General features: G+C 57.5%; 1 protein-coding gene across 33 annotated transcripts in view; it reads right to left on the bottom strand.

The window, feature by feature from the left end:
- TNK2 (tyrosine kinase non receptor 2) overlaps positions 1-15,858 on the bottom strand; it is a 40,251-nt gene that overhangs the window by 9,533 nt on the left and 14,860 nt on the right. For 4 of the 33 annotated variants that reach the window (XM_073804091.1, XM_033855681.2, XM_033855700.2 and 1 more), the window contains exons 1-10: positions 15,686-15,709; positions 9,696-9,876; positions 8,586-8,656; positions 7,038-7,171; positions 6,506-6,727; positions 5,219-5,387; positions 4,438-4,715; positions 2,854-2,980; positions 2,303-2,449; positions 2,127-2,221 (exon numbers count right to left, since the gene is read on the bottom strand). In XM_073804091.1, the coding sequence (XP_073660192.1) occupies positions 2,127-2,221; positions 2,303-2,449; positions 2,854-2,980; positions 4,438-4,715; positions 5,219-5,387; positions 6,506-6,727; positions 7,038-7,171; positions 8,586-8,656; positions 9,696-9,858 (1,406 nt within the window). In that variant the 5' untranslated portion in view covers positions 9,859-9,876; positions 15,686-15,709. Of the gene's footprint in view, positions 1-2,126; positions 2,222-2,302; positions 2,450-2,853; positions 2,981-4,437; positions 4,716-5,218; positions 5,388-6,505; positions 6,761-7,037; positions 7,172-8,585; positions 8,657-9,473; positions 9,632-9,695; positions 9,877-9,990; positions 10,051-13,062; positions 13,489-15,685; positions 15,711-15,858 lie in introns of those variants that run through there. The other 29 variants (XM_073804096.1, XM_033855692.2, XM_073804099.1 and 26 more) reach the window with 21 other exon arrangements.

The following is a 15,858-nucleotide window of genomic DNA, read 5'->3' as shown; positions in this document are numbered from 1 at the left end:
TCTGGTGTCCTCTCTCTGCCCGCCGCCTGGTACCCCGAGAAGCCCTGAGTCTAAAGAATCAGTCAAAGCCAGGGGCAAGGGTGCTCCAGACTCTGGCTAGGAGACAGCTTCTGCAAGAAGAAATCCCAGTCTAACAGAAGAGCACAGATACGAGACAGCTGAGAGCCAGGCTGCTAAAGGAAGATGGAGAAACAGACCGAGACCCACACATACAAACCCAGACCCAAAGGGACACCCACGAACAGAGCCCACCCACCCGGAGACACGGAGACAGAGCCAGACAAACACACACACTTGGGGCACCAAGGAAACAAGGGGGCATTTAAAGCTCTGGTGCCACCGACACACAGGCCCACTCCCAAAGCCTCACCGGCTGTCATGCCTCCTGCCCCTCACCTCCCACCTCCTGAGTAGCTCCAGGGACCTGCGGTAGGCACTGTGGTCCAAGTCGGCCGGTGGCCCTGGAGGAAGAACCCAGCAAGCCCACACTGGCAGGCAGTGGCGGTGGAGCCAGCAGATGGGCCAACCCAAGCCTGTGATGAAAGGGCGGGGCAGGGCCCGCCCACGGTGGCCTCCCAGGAGGAGCGGCTCCCCTCTCCCCTCCTGTTCCCCGCCTCACCCCAGTGGTGACCCAGGTTGCCAGCTCCAGAGACAAACGCCCCAGAAACACACAAAGCCCCTGAGTCACCCCTACTGAGAGCAAGGGATGAGGGAAGTAAAGACCTGGGGACTACAGGGCACAAGAGGGCTCAGGTCCAGGGCCCTCTGGCTCCTGGAGGTGGGAATGGCTGTAGGCTCAGATTCTAGCTGAAGGTCCTGCCATGCACCTCCAGAAGGGCCCCCAGCCTAATCTTCCTATTTCCAGAATGCTCCCCAGACTGCCACGCCTGCATTCCCTTCCCTGGCCCCTTAGCTCCAAACCACAGACTACGTATTCCTTCCTGTCCTCCAGGCTTCTCTCCTAGCAGCTTTCCAGCTTTCTGTCCACCACCACTAACTCCCCAACCATACCTCCCCCCACCCAACTTGCTAGGATGTCATTCTTAATTCACAGATACTGGGCCCGAATGTGAGGGGAGCCCCAGCCTGAGGAGGAGATGCTGGGGCCACAGCGCGTGCAGGCCATGCTCCCCCACAGCCAGCCCGGGCTCCAGGGCCTACCCTGTCAGTCTGACTCAGACCCAGAAACACTCCCTCTCAACAGCCCCCCATGAGGCACAAGGTTTATCCAAAGGTCCCAGACCCCCCAACCTGAAGTCCAGGTAGGAAGGGCTCCGTGGGAAGTCCCTGCCTGGCTCTGAGTCAGAGGGGCTGGGAGTGCGGGGGATTTCCTCTGCCTCGCTCCTCTTCCGGGTCCTCCGTGCTCACCCCCTACCCCAAAGGCACCTCTAGCCTGCCCCACCGCAATCAGCTTCTCAGACACCCTGGGGATGAGATAACAGAGGGTGGCCTGAGCGGTAAAGGGGCCTCCACAGCAGGCAGGCTTGAACTTTGGGGGCTCCAGGTGGGAGACCTGACTCAGGAGAGGCTGCCTGCAGGCAGACACTTGTTGCCAGGTGTGAGGGGGATTGAGGGGGCAGGAATAGAGACCCTGTGAGGGCAGCCCGGGGACAAAATGGCCAGGTGGGAGGCCCAGCAGAGGACGGAGGAGAGCCCTGGGAAGGCAGAGGCTGCCAGGAAGAGGCAGGGCTGCTTGGGGCTACTGAAGGGCACCCAGGTGGGAGTCCAGAGTCCTTATCCTGGGAGGAGAGGGAAGAGGTGGGGCAGGGGAGGATAAGAGGAGGAATGTCCAGGAGTCCCAGCTGGGCCCCGAGGCCAGGCTGCTCCACTTCCTACACCCCACCATTACGGCAGTGAGGCCTCAACCCACAGAGCCAGCACTGGAGCCTGGTGGGAAAAGGGTGACAGAGGAGACGCTAGGCAGGGAAACCCCCCTGCGAGCCACCGCACCTGCATACTTAACCCCAAGCACTCAGGAGGACCCAGGCCTGCCCTCCCCTCTTGCTGCAGGAGCCCTGAGAGGGGCTGTTGCCATGGGGACCTGAGAGGCAGAACGGCTCTGGGCCCCAGGCCCAACCAGTCTGCGCCCTTCACAGCGGTGCAGGCACAGCCCCCGCGCTCCCTACCTCCCCTCAATGACGGTGATGACATCGTTCATCTGGATGTGCAGCTTGTCTGGTTCCTCAAAGTCCTGAAGGGCCCGCATGTCAGTGGGCTGGGCCTGGGGGCAGAGACAGGTCACTAACCACCTCAGGCTGACACCTGCTCGATACCCCTGCCCCGGGGGCAGATCTGCCCTCACCTCCAGCAGGAAGTCTCTCAGTGCCACAAAGGTGGGTCTGTCCTCTGGCTTGTGAGCCCAGCACTGAACCATGACATTGTAGATGTCCTGGGGGCAGTCCTCGGGCCGGGGCAGACGCTCCCCCTCCTTGTCAATCTTATGCAGGATCTGGTGGTGGGGAGGTGCAGTTTGAGGACAAGCAGAGCACCCGGCTCTTCACCGCTCATCTTCCCCCCAGCCCACGGAACAGCTGGAACTGCTGGCCGCCATGCCTGTATCCCAAAGAAGAGCTCTGCCTGTGCCCTGGGCCTCTGACCCTTACGCCTAGGTCTGGGGCCTCTGAACAGGGGGCCGTGGCAAAGGAGGACTGCGAAAAAGCCCAGGCCGGCCTGTTCCTGACCACTGGGGGCCGTGCTCTTTGCTCAGCTTACCTGAGGGTGTCAGGCAGACACAGGGCAAGGGAGACAGGGATTCCAACAGGTAGGAGCCAGTTCCAACAGGGCCAGGTTGGGAGACAAGGATCAAATCAACCCCCAGCCACGCTGTGGGGAGCATAGCCCCAGCCCCCTCACCTGACTGCCATTGAGGCCAATCCAGGGCTCCTGGCCATAGGTGAACATCTCCCACAGCGTGACCCCAAACATCCAGGTGTCGCTGGCATGGGAGAAGGTGCGAGTCTTCAGGCTCTCAGGGGCACACCTGGCAGAGGCAGGGGTCAAGCAGAAGGCCTCTCAGAGCACCCCCACCCCCTGCATCAGCGCCAGTGGACCCCAAATGCTCATGCACAAGTGTGCCGTTGCCCCGCATGCCCAGGTTCACAGTAGGTACTGGGGGCGCAGTGTGAAGTTAAGGACTTCTTAACTGCGGGGTGCACAGACTTGGACAAGATTGTCTCTGCTCAGGTCTTTTTTCCACACGCGGCCTGGGGTGGGGAGAGGAGGATGTTCCCATGTCAGGGAAAGGAAGAAGGTCAGCAGCTCCAGAAGGGGCAAAAAGTGGGGTGGGATAAGATCTCAGGCTGTTTTCTAATTGTGGTGGGAGGATGACAATTTCCAGATTTGGGGCAGGATCCTAGGATTTAGGTCATTTCAGCAGGAAGGTGTGGGTGGGAAATCTGGATAGGGCCTGGGGAAGAACCAAAATGGGTGGGAACAGTCACAGTCGCTTTCCTCATCCCACACACTCTCTGGAGCTCCCTCTTGGGTAAGGAAGAAAAATGGCACTGCAGGGAAGCTAACAAAGGGTATTCATTCCACGGTGGACTGAGGCACGGGGAGTGAGGAGGAAGCCGCCCTCGATGGAGAATCAGAGATACCTCATGGGACTGGAGAGCTGGCCCTGCCACTCAAAGGGCGTGGGACCCAGGGAAAGTTACCCAAGAGCTCTAAGCCCCACGTTCCTCATCTGTGAAATGGGAATAACAATAATCTGCTCACTTCACAGGATTGTTTTAAGAGGGCTGCATAAAAAAAGGTGACCTTATAATTTACCATTCAAACCAGGACGCCTGAGTATGAAAGGAGGTGCTATTAATTACTCCAGGACATCAGGCATGATCCAGGATGTGTGATCATCCTAGATATTAAGTTAGTAATTAATTAGGGGTGACCGTACATCCTGGATTAGAGGGTTTTCTGGCAACCAGAACTGGACCGACTCCTCCCACCCCAAAGCAAGGAGATGACACTCCTTCAGGAGCCTCTGACAGCAGAGGATCATGATGGTCTCAGCACACGATAAGCTCACACAGGGGCCAGGGCAGGGTCAGGTACCACCCCAGTGTGCAGGTGAACATCCCTCGTCAGTCTACAAGGCCCTGCCTGCCCCCAGCTCTACCTGGGACACGCTTAGCAGCCAGTCTCTGCCTGGCTAACTTCTCCTGGTATTTCAGGAGCTTAAAACTGCGTCTTCCAGGAAGCCTTAATGTGTCCCACAGCACTTATCCCTGTGCACCCTAGCACCTGGCACGTGGGCCCCTGAGAATTACTGGATGGATAAGTGAATGGATGGGCACACAACAAGGGCACCCCAGGCCCAGAAGAGACAAGGGCTGGTGGGTGTATGGAAGGCCCTGGAAGCTCTGAAGCCTGGGTGTGTAGGCACCGGGTGTGGGGGGGTGGTCCAGGCCCCGCGAGCCGGCAGCGCCTGCCCCTCACCAGGCAAAGGGCACCTTGCGGTGCTCCTGCATGACGTAGTGGTCGTCATTCTGGGGTAGTGCTCGCATCAGCCCGAAGTCCCCGATCTTGACCAGGTCACGGGTGGCCAACAGCAGATTGCGGGCGGCCAGGTCACGGTGAATAAAGCGCTTGGACTCCAGGTAGCCCATGCCCTCAGCCACCTGCACAGCGTAGCGGCTCAGGGTACCCAGGAGGAAGTGGCCCTGGTGCTTGCGCAGCCGGTCCAACAACGATCCCAGAGGTGCCAGCTCTGTCACCTGAGGCCACGGAGGAGGAAGGCGGAATAAGCACGGCTGAGCCCTGCTCCTCCCTCAGCTCCTCCCCTCAAGGCTTGCCAGAGCCGTGCTCCATGCTCCTCCCTGGCCTGTCCTCCAGGGACCTCTAGGAATCCTACAGCTTCCCAAGCCTCTCCCCTCTAGGGAACATGGGAAACCGAGGCCCAGAAGAGCAACCCAAAGAGGCTCAGGTTAGCAAATGCCAAACACTAAACTCTGGGACCGGCCCCTCCCGTGGGTGCAACGCTCTGCCAGTGAACACAAGCCAAACCCAGAGAGACGGAAGTGAGCTCCAGCGGACACCAGGGTCGGTCAGTACTGGGGCAGGCCTGTGAGCCCCCTTGCCACATCAGGTGGGGGACCAAAGCAGGATCTGGAGGACCTCTGACCTTCGTCAGGATGGAGGGAGTAACCACAGCACAGGCAGGAGGTGAGGGGCACAGGGTCTTCCCTGCCGCCATCCCCCTTCTGCCCACAGCACTCACCATCTTCATGGGCGGCGTGAGCACCACACCATAGAGGCGAATGAGGTTTCGGTGGTCAAGCGAGTGCATGGCATTGACCTCCCGGATGAAGTCATCCATGGCCTCTGGCTGGCTCAGCACATCAGGCTTCAGGCACTTCACAGCCACACTCACCTGGCCAGAGTGGGGACTGCAGAGAGTCAGGACAGGCCCCAGCCTCCACACTCCGGGCTAGCCTGCTCCCCACTCCAGCCTCAGACCTGCTCATCGGGTGAGTGAGCGTGTCCCAGGGGCCTGTGGCCTGGCAGGGGGAGGGCAGCTTACCCCAACAGCCATGAGCCGGGCCTCCCCTTCCTGCGGGAGTGCCCAAGTTAAGTGGCAACCGCAAGGTAAGAGATGACCGGTGCAATGACGGAATATTAAAATGTTATGATAAGAAATGTTTTTGGTGTAGAAGGAAAATGCTTTAAATATAATGCCATAAAACTAATCTGTGGTGACAGAAATCAAAAGAGTGGCTTCCCTTGAAGGGAGGTGATACTCAGTGGAAGAGGCATGAGGGAGCCTTCTCGGATGACAGAGATGTTCCACACCAGTGGTCTCCAACCTTTTTGGCCCCAGGGACGGGTTCGTGGAAGACGGTTTTTCCACAGACTGGGATGGGGCGGGGCTGGATATGAGGGTTCAGGCGCTAACGTGAGCGATGGGGAACGGCAGATGAAGCTCGCTCAATTGCCCACCACTCACCGCCTGCTGTGCGGCCCGGTTCCTAACAGGCTGTGGACCGGTCCCGGTCCACGGCCCGGGGGCTGGGGACCCCTGTTCTACATCACAATCTGGGCAGTGGTCACACGGGCCCATGCATATGTGAAGAGTCACTGAGCTGTACACTCAAGAACTGTATGCTTTACTGCACACATGCTATCTTTCCCTCCGGGGAAAATTTTTTAAATACAATACTAAGATGAAAGGGCAAGCGTTAAAAAGTTGTATCTAAAATTTGTATCTTAAAGAAATTCAACAAAATGTCTGAAGGGGAAGAAAGGTGTAAGTGCTAACTCTGCTTCCTCTGAGTGGTGGGTTACAGGCTGTTTTTTGTTTTTCTTATTTTTAAGTCTCCAAACTTTTATGATCATTAGTTTTATAACTGAAAAAAGGAACATGTGTCTAGTTAACCCTGAGCACGGACTCCAGGGTGAGCCACTTTGGACCTGTCCCCAGCCCCCTTCACATCCCAGCAGAGGGGACAGATCCGCCTCAGAGAGCAGAGCAGGGCCTGCCACGCCCCACAGGACCCAGAGAGCTCACCGTCTTCCCCGAGGGGGCGTCCCACTCGCCCCTGCGCACCACGCCAAAGGAGCCATCTCCCAGCTTCTCAAAGAGATGCAGGTCCTTCTCCCCAATGAGGCAGGTGAGGCTCTGCAGGGACCCCTCTGCTGCTGGGCCTCCGGGGGTGGGTGAGGTCTTCCGGAAGGTGCTCTGAGAGTGATGAGGGGGGAACTCAGCCTCCAGCCGCTTTCCACTGAACACCTGTTTGAAGGCAGCCAGGGGCCAGATGGAACCCTGAGGCCCCAGAGCCAGTCATTCAGCCCTGCCCCACTGGGTCCTTGGCGAGGCCGCCAGACAGGTCGTGGCTTTGCCAAACTTCTGGGGGGCGGCCTGGCTGGAGGCCCACGCCCCCTCCTGACCACACCTCCAAACGGGCACCCACGGCCTCGGTGTGGCCTCGGGCTGCAGTCCCACCCCCAGCTGTGGGGTCAGGGATAGCCCAAAGCCCGGCACCACCTCTGCCCCCCTCCCTGCTCTGTACCCCTACCCAGCACAGACTCCAGCCCCTCACCCGAGCAGATGGGCAGGAGCCCTAGGGGCCCTTGCAAACACCTCCTGTCCATTTTTAGCCCTGGCCCCGTCTCTGGGTTGCCCATTTGGCGCTGTCTGTCTCCACCCTCCCCAGGGAGTCGGCTGCTCTTCATCCTGCCCGGGGAGAGGATAATTTGAGCCTGAGGTTGGACCGTGAGTGTGTATGGGGGTGCAGATGAAGCAAGGCCTTGCCGGGGAAGGGCCTGGGAAGACAGCTGGGCTTCTGGAGGGAGGCCTAGAGCTGAGGGCTCAGAAAGAAGGAAGGTTGGAGAGGACGCTGCGGCCTGGGCTGGAGAGGGAAGGGGCCAAGGGTCAGGGGACAGGAGGGAAGCCCTGAGGGTCAGAGCGGCCCTGTCAGTTTGACTTGGCCACCCTACCGGGGCATGCAAAGCCTCGGCTTCAGGCGGCACCCTCTGCCCAGTTGGTCCCTGCCCCCAAGGTCGGCAGAGCCTTGTCTGTGTGGGGTGAAGGGGTCTCCAGTCTGAGGGCCTCTTCTGGCCGCTGCTCCGTCCTTCCTCCCAGCAACTGGCATCCCTTCCATTTGCAAGCAGTGTTCAGCTGACAAGGTCCTTCACAGCCTTTTTCTCAAGGGACCCTCCCCAAGGCCCCGTGAGGTGAGCTGGGCAAGTGCGGCTGGCACTGCCTTACTGGCCACATGCCTCAAGTCTGGAGCGGTCAACCGACTGGCCCGGGGACATCCTGTGAGTCGGTGGTAGCTCCAAGGCCCCCTGAATCCTGCACACCGCGTGGCTCTTCCCTCCTGCCTTCGCCCGCCCCAACACACCCATCCTCCCCTAAAACCTGGGCAAGGGACCAGGACAGTGTCCCCAGAAAAGGCCACAGGATCCCAAGAGACAGCCCCTTGCCAGATCACAGCCAGGAAATCTCTGCGGCCCAATCCCAGATCCAGCTGTTCTGCACTGCCCGCCCCTCTCCCCAGCCCTGAGGCCAGAAGTGGGGGGAAGGCCCGGCTGGTTCACTTCCTCTCACATTGTCTTCCAGACAATGGGCAAAGTTCCCCTGAGTCAGACCTGGGACTCACCACTCCAGAGACCCAAATTAGGGCGACGGGGTGGGGGCGGGCCTTAGGGAAGGAAGCTGTCAGTGGGGCCCGGTGACCAGAGAAACCTTCCACAGACTAGGGAGGTGCGGGATGAGGGAAGCAAAGACGTCCTGGGTCCAGACGGTCCCACCGCCCCACACTGGACACCGGCCCCAACACTTAGGCAAAGCGAGGGCTCAAGTTACAGCACACTTGTCAACAAGCGCCTGTTCCATGCCCGGCACCACTGCCTGGCGGGAGGGGACGTGAAGCCAAGGCTACACACAGGCCACTCAGTGCCGTCTCCAGCGGAGACAGACGCTTAGCCAGGCAGCTCTACAAGCACCCTGCCCGATAAGACCCCGGAGGTGGGAGGTCTGTACAAACTGTGAGATTATACTGCGGGGAGTGGGGGAAGGCTCTCAGGATGACAATAGAGGAGGCCCCAGTGAGCTACCCCTCCCACGTCCCTCCCTGTCCACCCACCTTGCTCATCCAGGACTTGCGTTTGCACATGGCCTTCCTCCTCTTCACAGCCTCCCACAGCCGCCGCTGGCCTGCGGGGAGGAAGGGGAACCCGTGCTGTTAAGGCGCTCACACCCCCAAGAGGCTGCTGCCCATCGCAGGCTTCCTCGGTCACCCTGGGGGGAGTCCACCACTAGACACTGCCCAGCACGATGACACCAAGGAAACAAGCCATCCCCACCAACCAGGGGCTGCCATTAACCAGATGGTCACTGCATTCCACTTCTAGGCAATTCTTCTCGAACCAGATGGAGGTATTTAACCACCAAAATTGAACAGTAGTGCTCTTATGCCAACTCTCAAGAAAAAATAAATAAATCAAGGTAACGGACAGAATTTCCCCAATTTTGAGTTTTTCTCCCATAAAATTTTATTATGTTACTGGCATCAGATATCAACTCTCTAGGCTAAAAGCAGCGTAAGTCAGTGTCTAAATTAGCACACCATTACTTATTTAGCTATTTCAGGCTGAATGCACTCAAAAGTTTCTAATGTTCTACAAGGAACACCGTGACTTCTAGAAGCTATAGTCACTACTTTCAGGATAAACACATAGAAAAAAAAAAAAAAGAGTTCAACTTATAGAATAGATCTTTGTAGGAGAGACAGAGAAAGGGAGAGATGGGGAGAAAAGCAGCAAACCAACATCTGAAGGATTTTATCTTCCCTTCTCCACAGACCTCTGGACACTAACCCCCCTGGTGTTCAGAACAGACTCAATTCTACATTTATAAAAGAGGAGGAGATGGAAGAAATACACCCTAGAAATGTCTGCACAAACAAAACAGAGTGTGTAGTTAATCCTGAGTAGCCGGAAATTTAAGTAAGATTCCTCAAACTCCAATTCACCTTCACGACTGCAAACTGCTCTCATGCACTCACTGTGTGCAGCATCTACTGATGCCCCTCTGCCCCACCGCGGGGGCTCTTGGACAGGCAGTGAGAGTTCTCAGCTCTGCCACCCCACGGAATAAAGGGGGGAGGGCTCTTCCATGCGGTTGCCGATCCTGAGGACAGAGGAGGTAAATGGTCAGTGGGGCGACGACAGGCAAGGCCAATGCCCCCACCTACCAGGCCGGCCCATGCCAATCTTCTCCAGGTCCTCATTCTTGACATACTCAAAGTGGGACAGGCGGGTAACGTTGAGGTCGTCGCGGAGCCGCAGGAAATACTGCTGCAGCTGCACCTCGGACAGCAGCTCCAGCAGCCAGCCTGTGCCCTCCTCCGGCTGCATGCTGCTGCTCCCCAGCCTCTGCGGGGAGAGAAGAATGGCTCAGGGACCACGGGATGCAGGCAGGTAACCGGCGACCCCGCCTCTGCCTTGGGCTCACCCACATCCTACTATGTGCTGTGGGGAAGGACTCACACCACCTTCTTGCTCCTCAAAACAGCTGTACAGAAGAGCCTGTAGCCACCTGTTCTCCTCCTATGGCAACAAGGGTAGAATCAGGGCAGTTGGGACACAGCCCAGGCCCTGGAGTTAGGGTCTTACTCCCCAAATCTGCCATCCATGGCCGAGTGAACTGAGATCAAACTCTGTTCTCCGGTTCCCCACTGGCTCTTCAACGCTCCTGTTGTCACAAGGCCTTTGAGAATCTGATGAAAACTATCGAGTGTGTCTCCAGGAAAATAGATGCATCCTTATTCATAACGTTTTAATTACAAAACTTTTGGGGGTGCAGTGCCCCTTGAGACCCATCCATGAGCTCCCCAGACCTGATGGACCCCCCAGGGACTAGATGAGCTCTAGCTACTTTCCTCTCAGTGCCTGACATCGCATGAGCCTCCCCCCAGGTCCAAAGACCCCTCCGCAGGCCAGCACACAAACACCTCCAGGACCACAGGAGGGTCAGAGGGAAGGAGCGGCAGAGGCTGGGGCGGGCTTTCAGACTGCTGTCAACGGCTGTCACAACAGACTCTGGCCCAGTGTGGTCAAAGCTTTCAACTTTTTCAAGAAATACCAGAAATCTGAATCGACGTGTAAAATCTCGCTATTAAAATTTTTTTTGAAAAGGTACTATACGCACACGTAAGATATTCAAAAGGCACACGAGAGCCGTAAAGTCTCCTCCCTCTCTTGCCGCACGGCCACCTCGGCCCCACCCCCAAAGTCGGCTGCCATTCATGACTTTTACGCGTTCTTCCAGACTTGTTTTTTCCCCACACAAATACTCACCCATTACCCACACCATTCTGTTCCTTGTTTACACTTGACATTAGATCTTTCTCCTGACTTTTGAACTATGTCAACTAATTCAAGTTTGAAATACACACACGCAAGCACACGTGTATGCTGTGCTGGTCAAACAAAATTACATGCAGGCCTCAATCAGCCAAGGGGCCACCAGACCTGTTACACCCTCTGGGGCCCAGAGAAAGAAGCCAGTGGCACCCTCAAAGCTAGGCAGCCCTACGCTAAACCCATCCTTGTCCGAGTAAGACCCGTCAGAGCTGAGGGCTTGGCCAGCCCCTGACCCGTGTTCAATCCCCACTGGAGAAGACAGGGATGAGGGAAAAGGCCAGCTGCCCCAAGACCCCCTCCTCCCGACTTGGAGGTGGCCTTGTCCCCCAGCGCTCATCACAGGTCGCACTAAGAGAGCAGGTGCTCACAGCTTGGGACCAGCATGAGCCTCCTGCTCTCACAGTTCCCAGCGGTGCTGCCAACCCAGTGCCAGGAGCTCAGACTCTCCCAGGCAGCTCAGGGCAGTACAAAGAGCCACCACTGGGAAAGAGAAGCCCTCAGTTCAAACCCTGGCTCCTCTACCAAAGTGGCTGGGCCAGAAGGGGGTTTCCAAACTTTAAGCCCTAACCCTTCACCCAGATGGTTCTCATGAGGGCCATACAGCCCCCTAGGGGACATTTTTGGCTGTCACAGTGTTGGGGGACCATTAGTGGCACTGAGTGGGTGGCTGGGGGACTCACACACTGTCCCAAATCCCATACAACTTAATTCATGCAGGTGAGAAATTTGTTTACAATCATCTGATTATAAATCAAATCCCATTTTACATATGAACAAGAAAGTATTTTTACAGTGTTAATACAGACTGAATTTTCCTGGAATGGAGCTACTGTGTAAACTGAGGGAAAACTGGCCTTTTGCTTTGTTTGGAACTTAGCAGAAGTTGTCCACCGTTCAGAAAAATATCACTGAAGGCAGCCCATCCTACTATTTCAAAACTCTCCTCTCAGTCAGCACTTGTGTAGATGTTGCCGTGCTGGTTCTACCTGCGGTCTTAGCATCTGACTGCCTGGTAATGTCAGATTGTACTGACGTATTAGAATACACGAAATGCTACAATCGATTTCCTTTTGGTTCTCCTTTATATTACAGGAGGCATTAAGTTGACTGACCACACACACACAGAGTAAACAGGTTGTATTTCTCTTAATTTTAGTTAAGAAAAATGAAAACTCTAACACTTCAACTACAGTTAACTACATGCTGGGCACAGTTCTGAGCACTTAGCTGTATTAACTCACTTATCCACAGCAAAGCCATTTGTTACAAACAAGGGGGTGTGGACTTAAGAGGGCAGGGCACCACTGCTTTCCAGAAGAAAGCCCCAAAGGTGCCCTGTGAAAATCACTAACCTAGGCCCCGTCTCTCTGTGGCGTGACCAGGAGAGGCCAGCCAGCACTTCCGCCATCACTATTCCATCCCTGGAGCAAAATGATCCCACCCCCTACACGGCTCAGCCCAAGAAGAGGCTGGCCACCAGGGCAAGTGGTCTGAAGATCCCCACTGCTTCCTCCCCAGTCCCCGAATCCCAGGGCTCCAGGCCACTCATTCCTACCCTCCTGGGGGTAGGAGGCAGCCACTCCTGAGAACAGCTCCAAGCCCTGCCCTGTGTGGTCCGGGCTGGGAGAGACCCAGAGGCCACTCCCCTGAAGAAGCTGCTTAGAAAGCACAGTCTGCCCTGTTCCTTTACCCATGAAACACCAGCTAACAAATCTCCCTGCTCAGCTGGGTCCTCCTCTCCCTGCTGCCCAACCCCAGGAACAGGGCTGCTCTGCGTGGGGTGGGGGTGTGCGTGTGTGTGTGGGAAGACTAGAGAGAACACTGGGATCTGGGTGAGAAGAAAGCAGCCAGGGTCCCTGTCCGGTCTCCACCACCCCACCCAGGGTGACCCTGGACATGTCCCCTCCCTCCCCTCCCTCCCTCTCTAGCCCGTGTCTTTGTCGGTGAAGCACAGAGCACTGCTGCGGCTGCCCCCAGCACAGCCCCGTCCACACACCTGTGTCTGACACGTGTGGCTCTCATGGCCGGCACGCACACTTCCCACACACGCTCTCCTGACGCACTCGCCACCAAGAATGCAGCCGCTGGAGCAGGGAGGCCCTGGACCCCTGTCAAGCAGCCCGGTCCTGCTCTCTGGCCCTCAGCGCAGGGCTGCCTCTCAGTCTGTCCAGCTCCCGCCCGCAACCCCCCACTCACTGTGTAGAGTCTCCGCCGGAGTCTGGCCAGAAGAGGGAAGGAGAGCTCTAGGCCAGGGAACCGACGAGCTGCTGGCATCTCCACGGAGCTGGACCCCCTGACCAGGTCACCGGGGCTCTGGCCCGAGGGAGGTGGGGTGGGCAGTGGTCTCAGCTCCTGAATTTCAGGTTCTGCCCAGAAGTGAAGGTGGCCAGAGGTCTGCCCCAGAGACCCCCCCAAATCCCACACCAGGGGTGGGAAATGGAGCAGAAGAATAGGGTGGTCCCCTTTTCTCTGCTCTACAGCTGTTTCCACAGCTGGCTACCCTGTCAGGAGAGAGTTAGTTCTTCTCTCAGTTGACTGCAGCCTGGGTCCTCGGTCCTGTTTCTCTGTCTTCTCTCCAGCGCAGTGGTCACGGCTCCAGCCCTACTCCCTGGCTCCCCCGACAGCCCGCCTCCCTCCCCCCTCCCTCCGCAGCTGAGCAGCTCTGACACTGGCTGAAAAAGGACCTTTCTGAATCACTGCCAAGAGGGCGGCGGGAATGGGGGGACTCTTCCTCCCAGCCACCCGCGCTGCCCCCACCTCCTCCCCGCACACAAGGCCCCTGTCTCTGGCTTCCACCCCAGCCCCCAGAGCTGCAGACAACCCCTGGGATTTTAGGGTGGGGGCCAGGTCAATCAGGCAGCAATATACAAAGAGGCCCCCGTCGCGCTTGTCTGGGGCTGTGAGGGCTTAGTGCACAGCCTGAGCTGGGGGCTTGGACACCAGAGAGTCGGTCCTGGACCTTGCAGGCAGACCCTTCGGAGACCCTCCCCCATCTCCCAGTCCCAGCCTTGGCTGGGCGTCTCCTGGCTCAGGCCCTAATGTGGCCCTGTTACCCTGGTGCCCGACGGAAATAGGAGTCCGGCAGCCTGCCAGAGCGGGGCAGTCCAGCCAAGAGCCGGGGTGGGGGGAAGAATCTCCCAGTCCAGCTGGCCAAGATCCAAAGCCCCCTCAAAACACACAAATATGCCCCTAAACCCTACGATGCCCCCAGCCAAAGCTAGAGGATTCCGGGCCAGAGGATGTCTCCTGAATAGCACCTACACACACAGACAACAGCCCCAGCTAGAGGGAACTGCAGTCACCCCATGAAGCCCCCGTGGAACCTACACATTCCTAGAGCTGACAAGTGATCCCTCTGGCCCTCCTCAAGGGCGCCAGCTGCTCTTACACCCCCCTCGCTACAGCCCCCAGACACACCTGACAGCTGCAGGAAGTCCTCTCAGGCTCCCTCAGCACCCCCCTCCCAGCCGTGCCCAGGGAGCCCCTGTTTCTTGCACACTGCTCTCTTGTCCCTATCCAGCTGGCCACCAGCTCTGGGAGTCCCAGCTGGCTGGTGGAGTAGGCAGCTGGGGTTGAGTTTTGGGGAGTCAGCATCCCAGACTCTTTCCAGGGCCTCTCTCTCAGTGCTTGACCTCCCTGGCGGGGAGGTGCCTGCAGGGGCAGCCGTTTCCAGATCTGACTCAGGGAGGGGGGAAATGGGACACCCCCAGCAATCAGTCCTCTTTCCCATCCCCCTGTCATGTCATCCACCACCACCCAAAGCTTGTGAGGCCAGCCAGGTGCAGCCTCCCTTCAGTGCCAGTGAATCACCAGCCTGAGAATGGAGTCAGAGCTAATGGACAAGATGAAGTCGGGTCAAGGTCACACTGGAGCTGACCTTCCCGCAAACGCTGGCTCACAATGCCCACAGCACAGAGAAGCCTATTGCTTATTTCCCACAAAGCACCATTCTGAAGGAGATCCAGGGACCTGACTTCAAGGGACAATTTAAGCAGGATTATTCCCTCTACCGCAAGTTGGGGGACTGCTGGATTGGAATGGCCAGACTGAAAATTATAGCCACCCCCTGAAAGATGTGCCCCAAATCCACCGGAACCCCATGCCTGCCTGTTCCCTTGCACATCAGGTAAGAACAAGCCTCAGTAGCTTGCTCAGCAATACAGCTGTGGGAGGCTGTGGAGAAAAGCAAAGCATGGTCAGGGGTCAGAGGTCAGGCCAGCTCCTAGACCTCTTCTCCCAGCCCCAGAAAACAGCCACCTTTCTGCACCGCCACCCCCACCCCGCTTCGTCCTGTCAGTGACTGCCCTCTACTGGTCAAGAGAGAAAGTGCTTGATCTCCAAGGGGAAGGGAAGCCGACCCATAAATACCATGATCATGTTTTCCAAAGCAAACAGGGACATTCGGCTTAATACGCAGATTCATAAAGCCAATAAGAGGGAATGTCCAGGGCACAGGGACTCAGTGTCCATAAAGGACTAAACCCACATCCTGGCAGTGATTTCGGGGCTCCCCTGCAGCGATGAAGCAAGCCCAAAGGGCAGCTTAATTGGGTCCCAGCTTAATTGGGTCCCAAGTCCCAAGGACTCAGAGATACTGAAGCAGATGTCAACAACAGGAATTCACCACCACTGACTCGCCCCGCCCCACCCCACACACAAACACATCACCCTTCTTTACCCAGCATCCCAGCCCCCAGGATCTGTCCTGGGGCCAGGATCACAGATACCCCTCACTCCTGAAAGGCTCCCCTCAGCTCACCAGCAGACGATGCGGTCTAGGGCCCGGCTACCTGGCTATCCCCCAGGTTTCCCCTATTACCTGCTGTCCCTCCTCGGCCCCAGTTAGGCGCAGATATGCAAATCTCTCACCCTTGGAACCCAAACTCCGGGCTTTAGGGCCCGGGAGGGGAGCAGAGCCCTCCCGCAGTCCCCGCCCCTCCAGCGCACCGGCAGCGTCACTGCCCTGCGTCCCGAGGGGCCGGGCCTCGAGCA

This window comes from Tursiops truncatus, chromosome 4 (genome assembly GCF_011762595.2).
Source record: "Tursiops truncatus isolate mTurTru1 chromosome 4, mTurTru1.mat.Y, whole genome shotgun sequence".
NCBI lineage: Eukaryota > Metazoa > Chordata > Mammalia > Artiodactyla > Delphinidae > Tursiops > Tursiops truncatus.
This window is presented reverse-complemented; position numbering and strand designations above follow the sequence as displayed.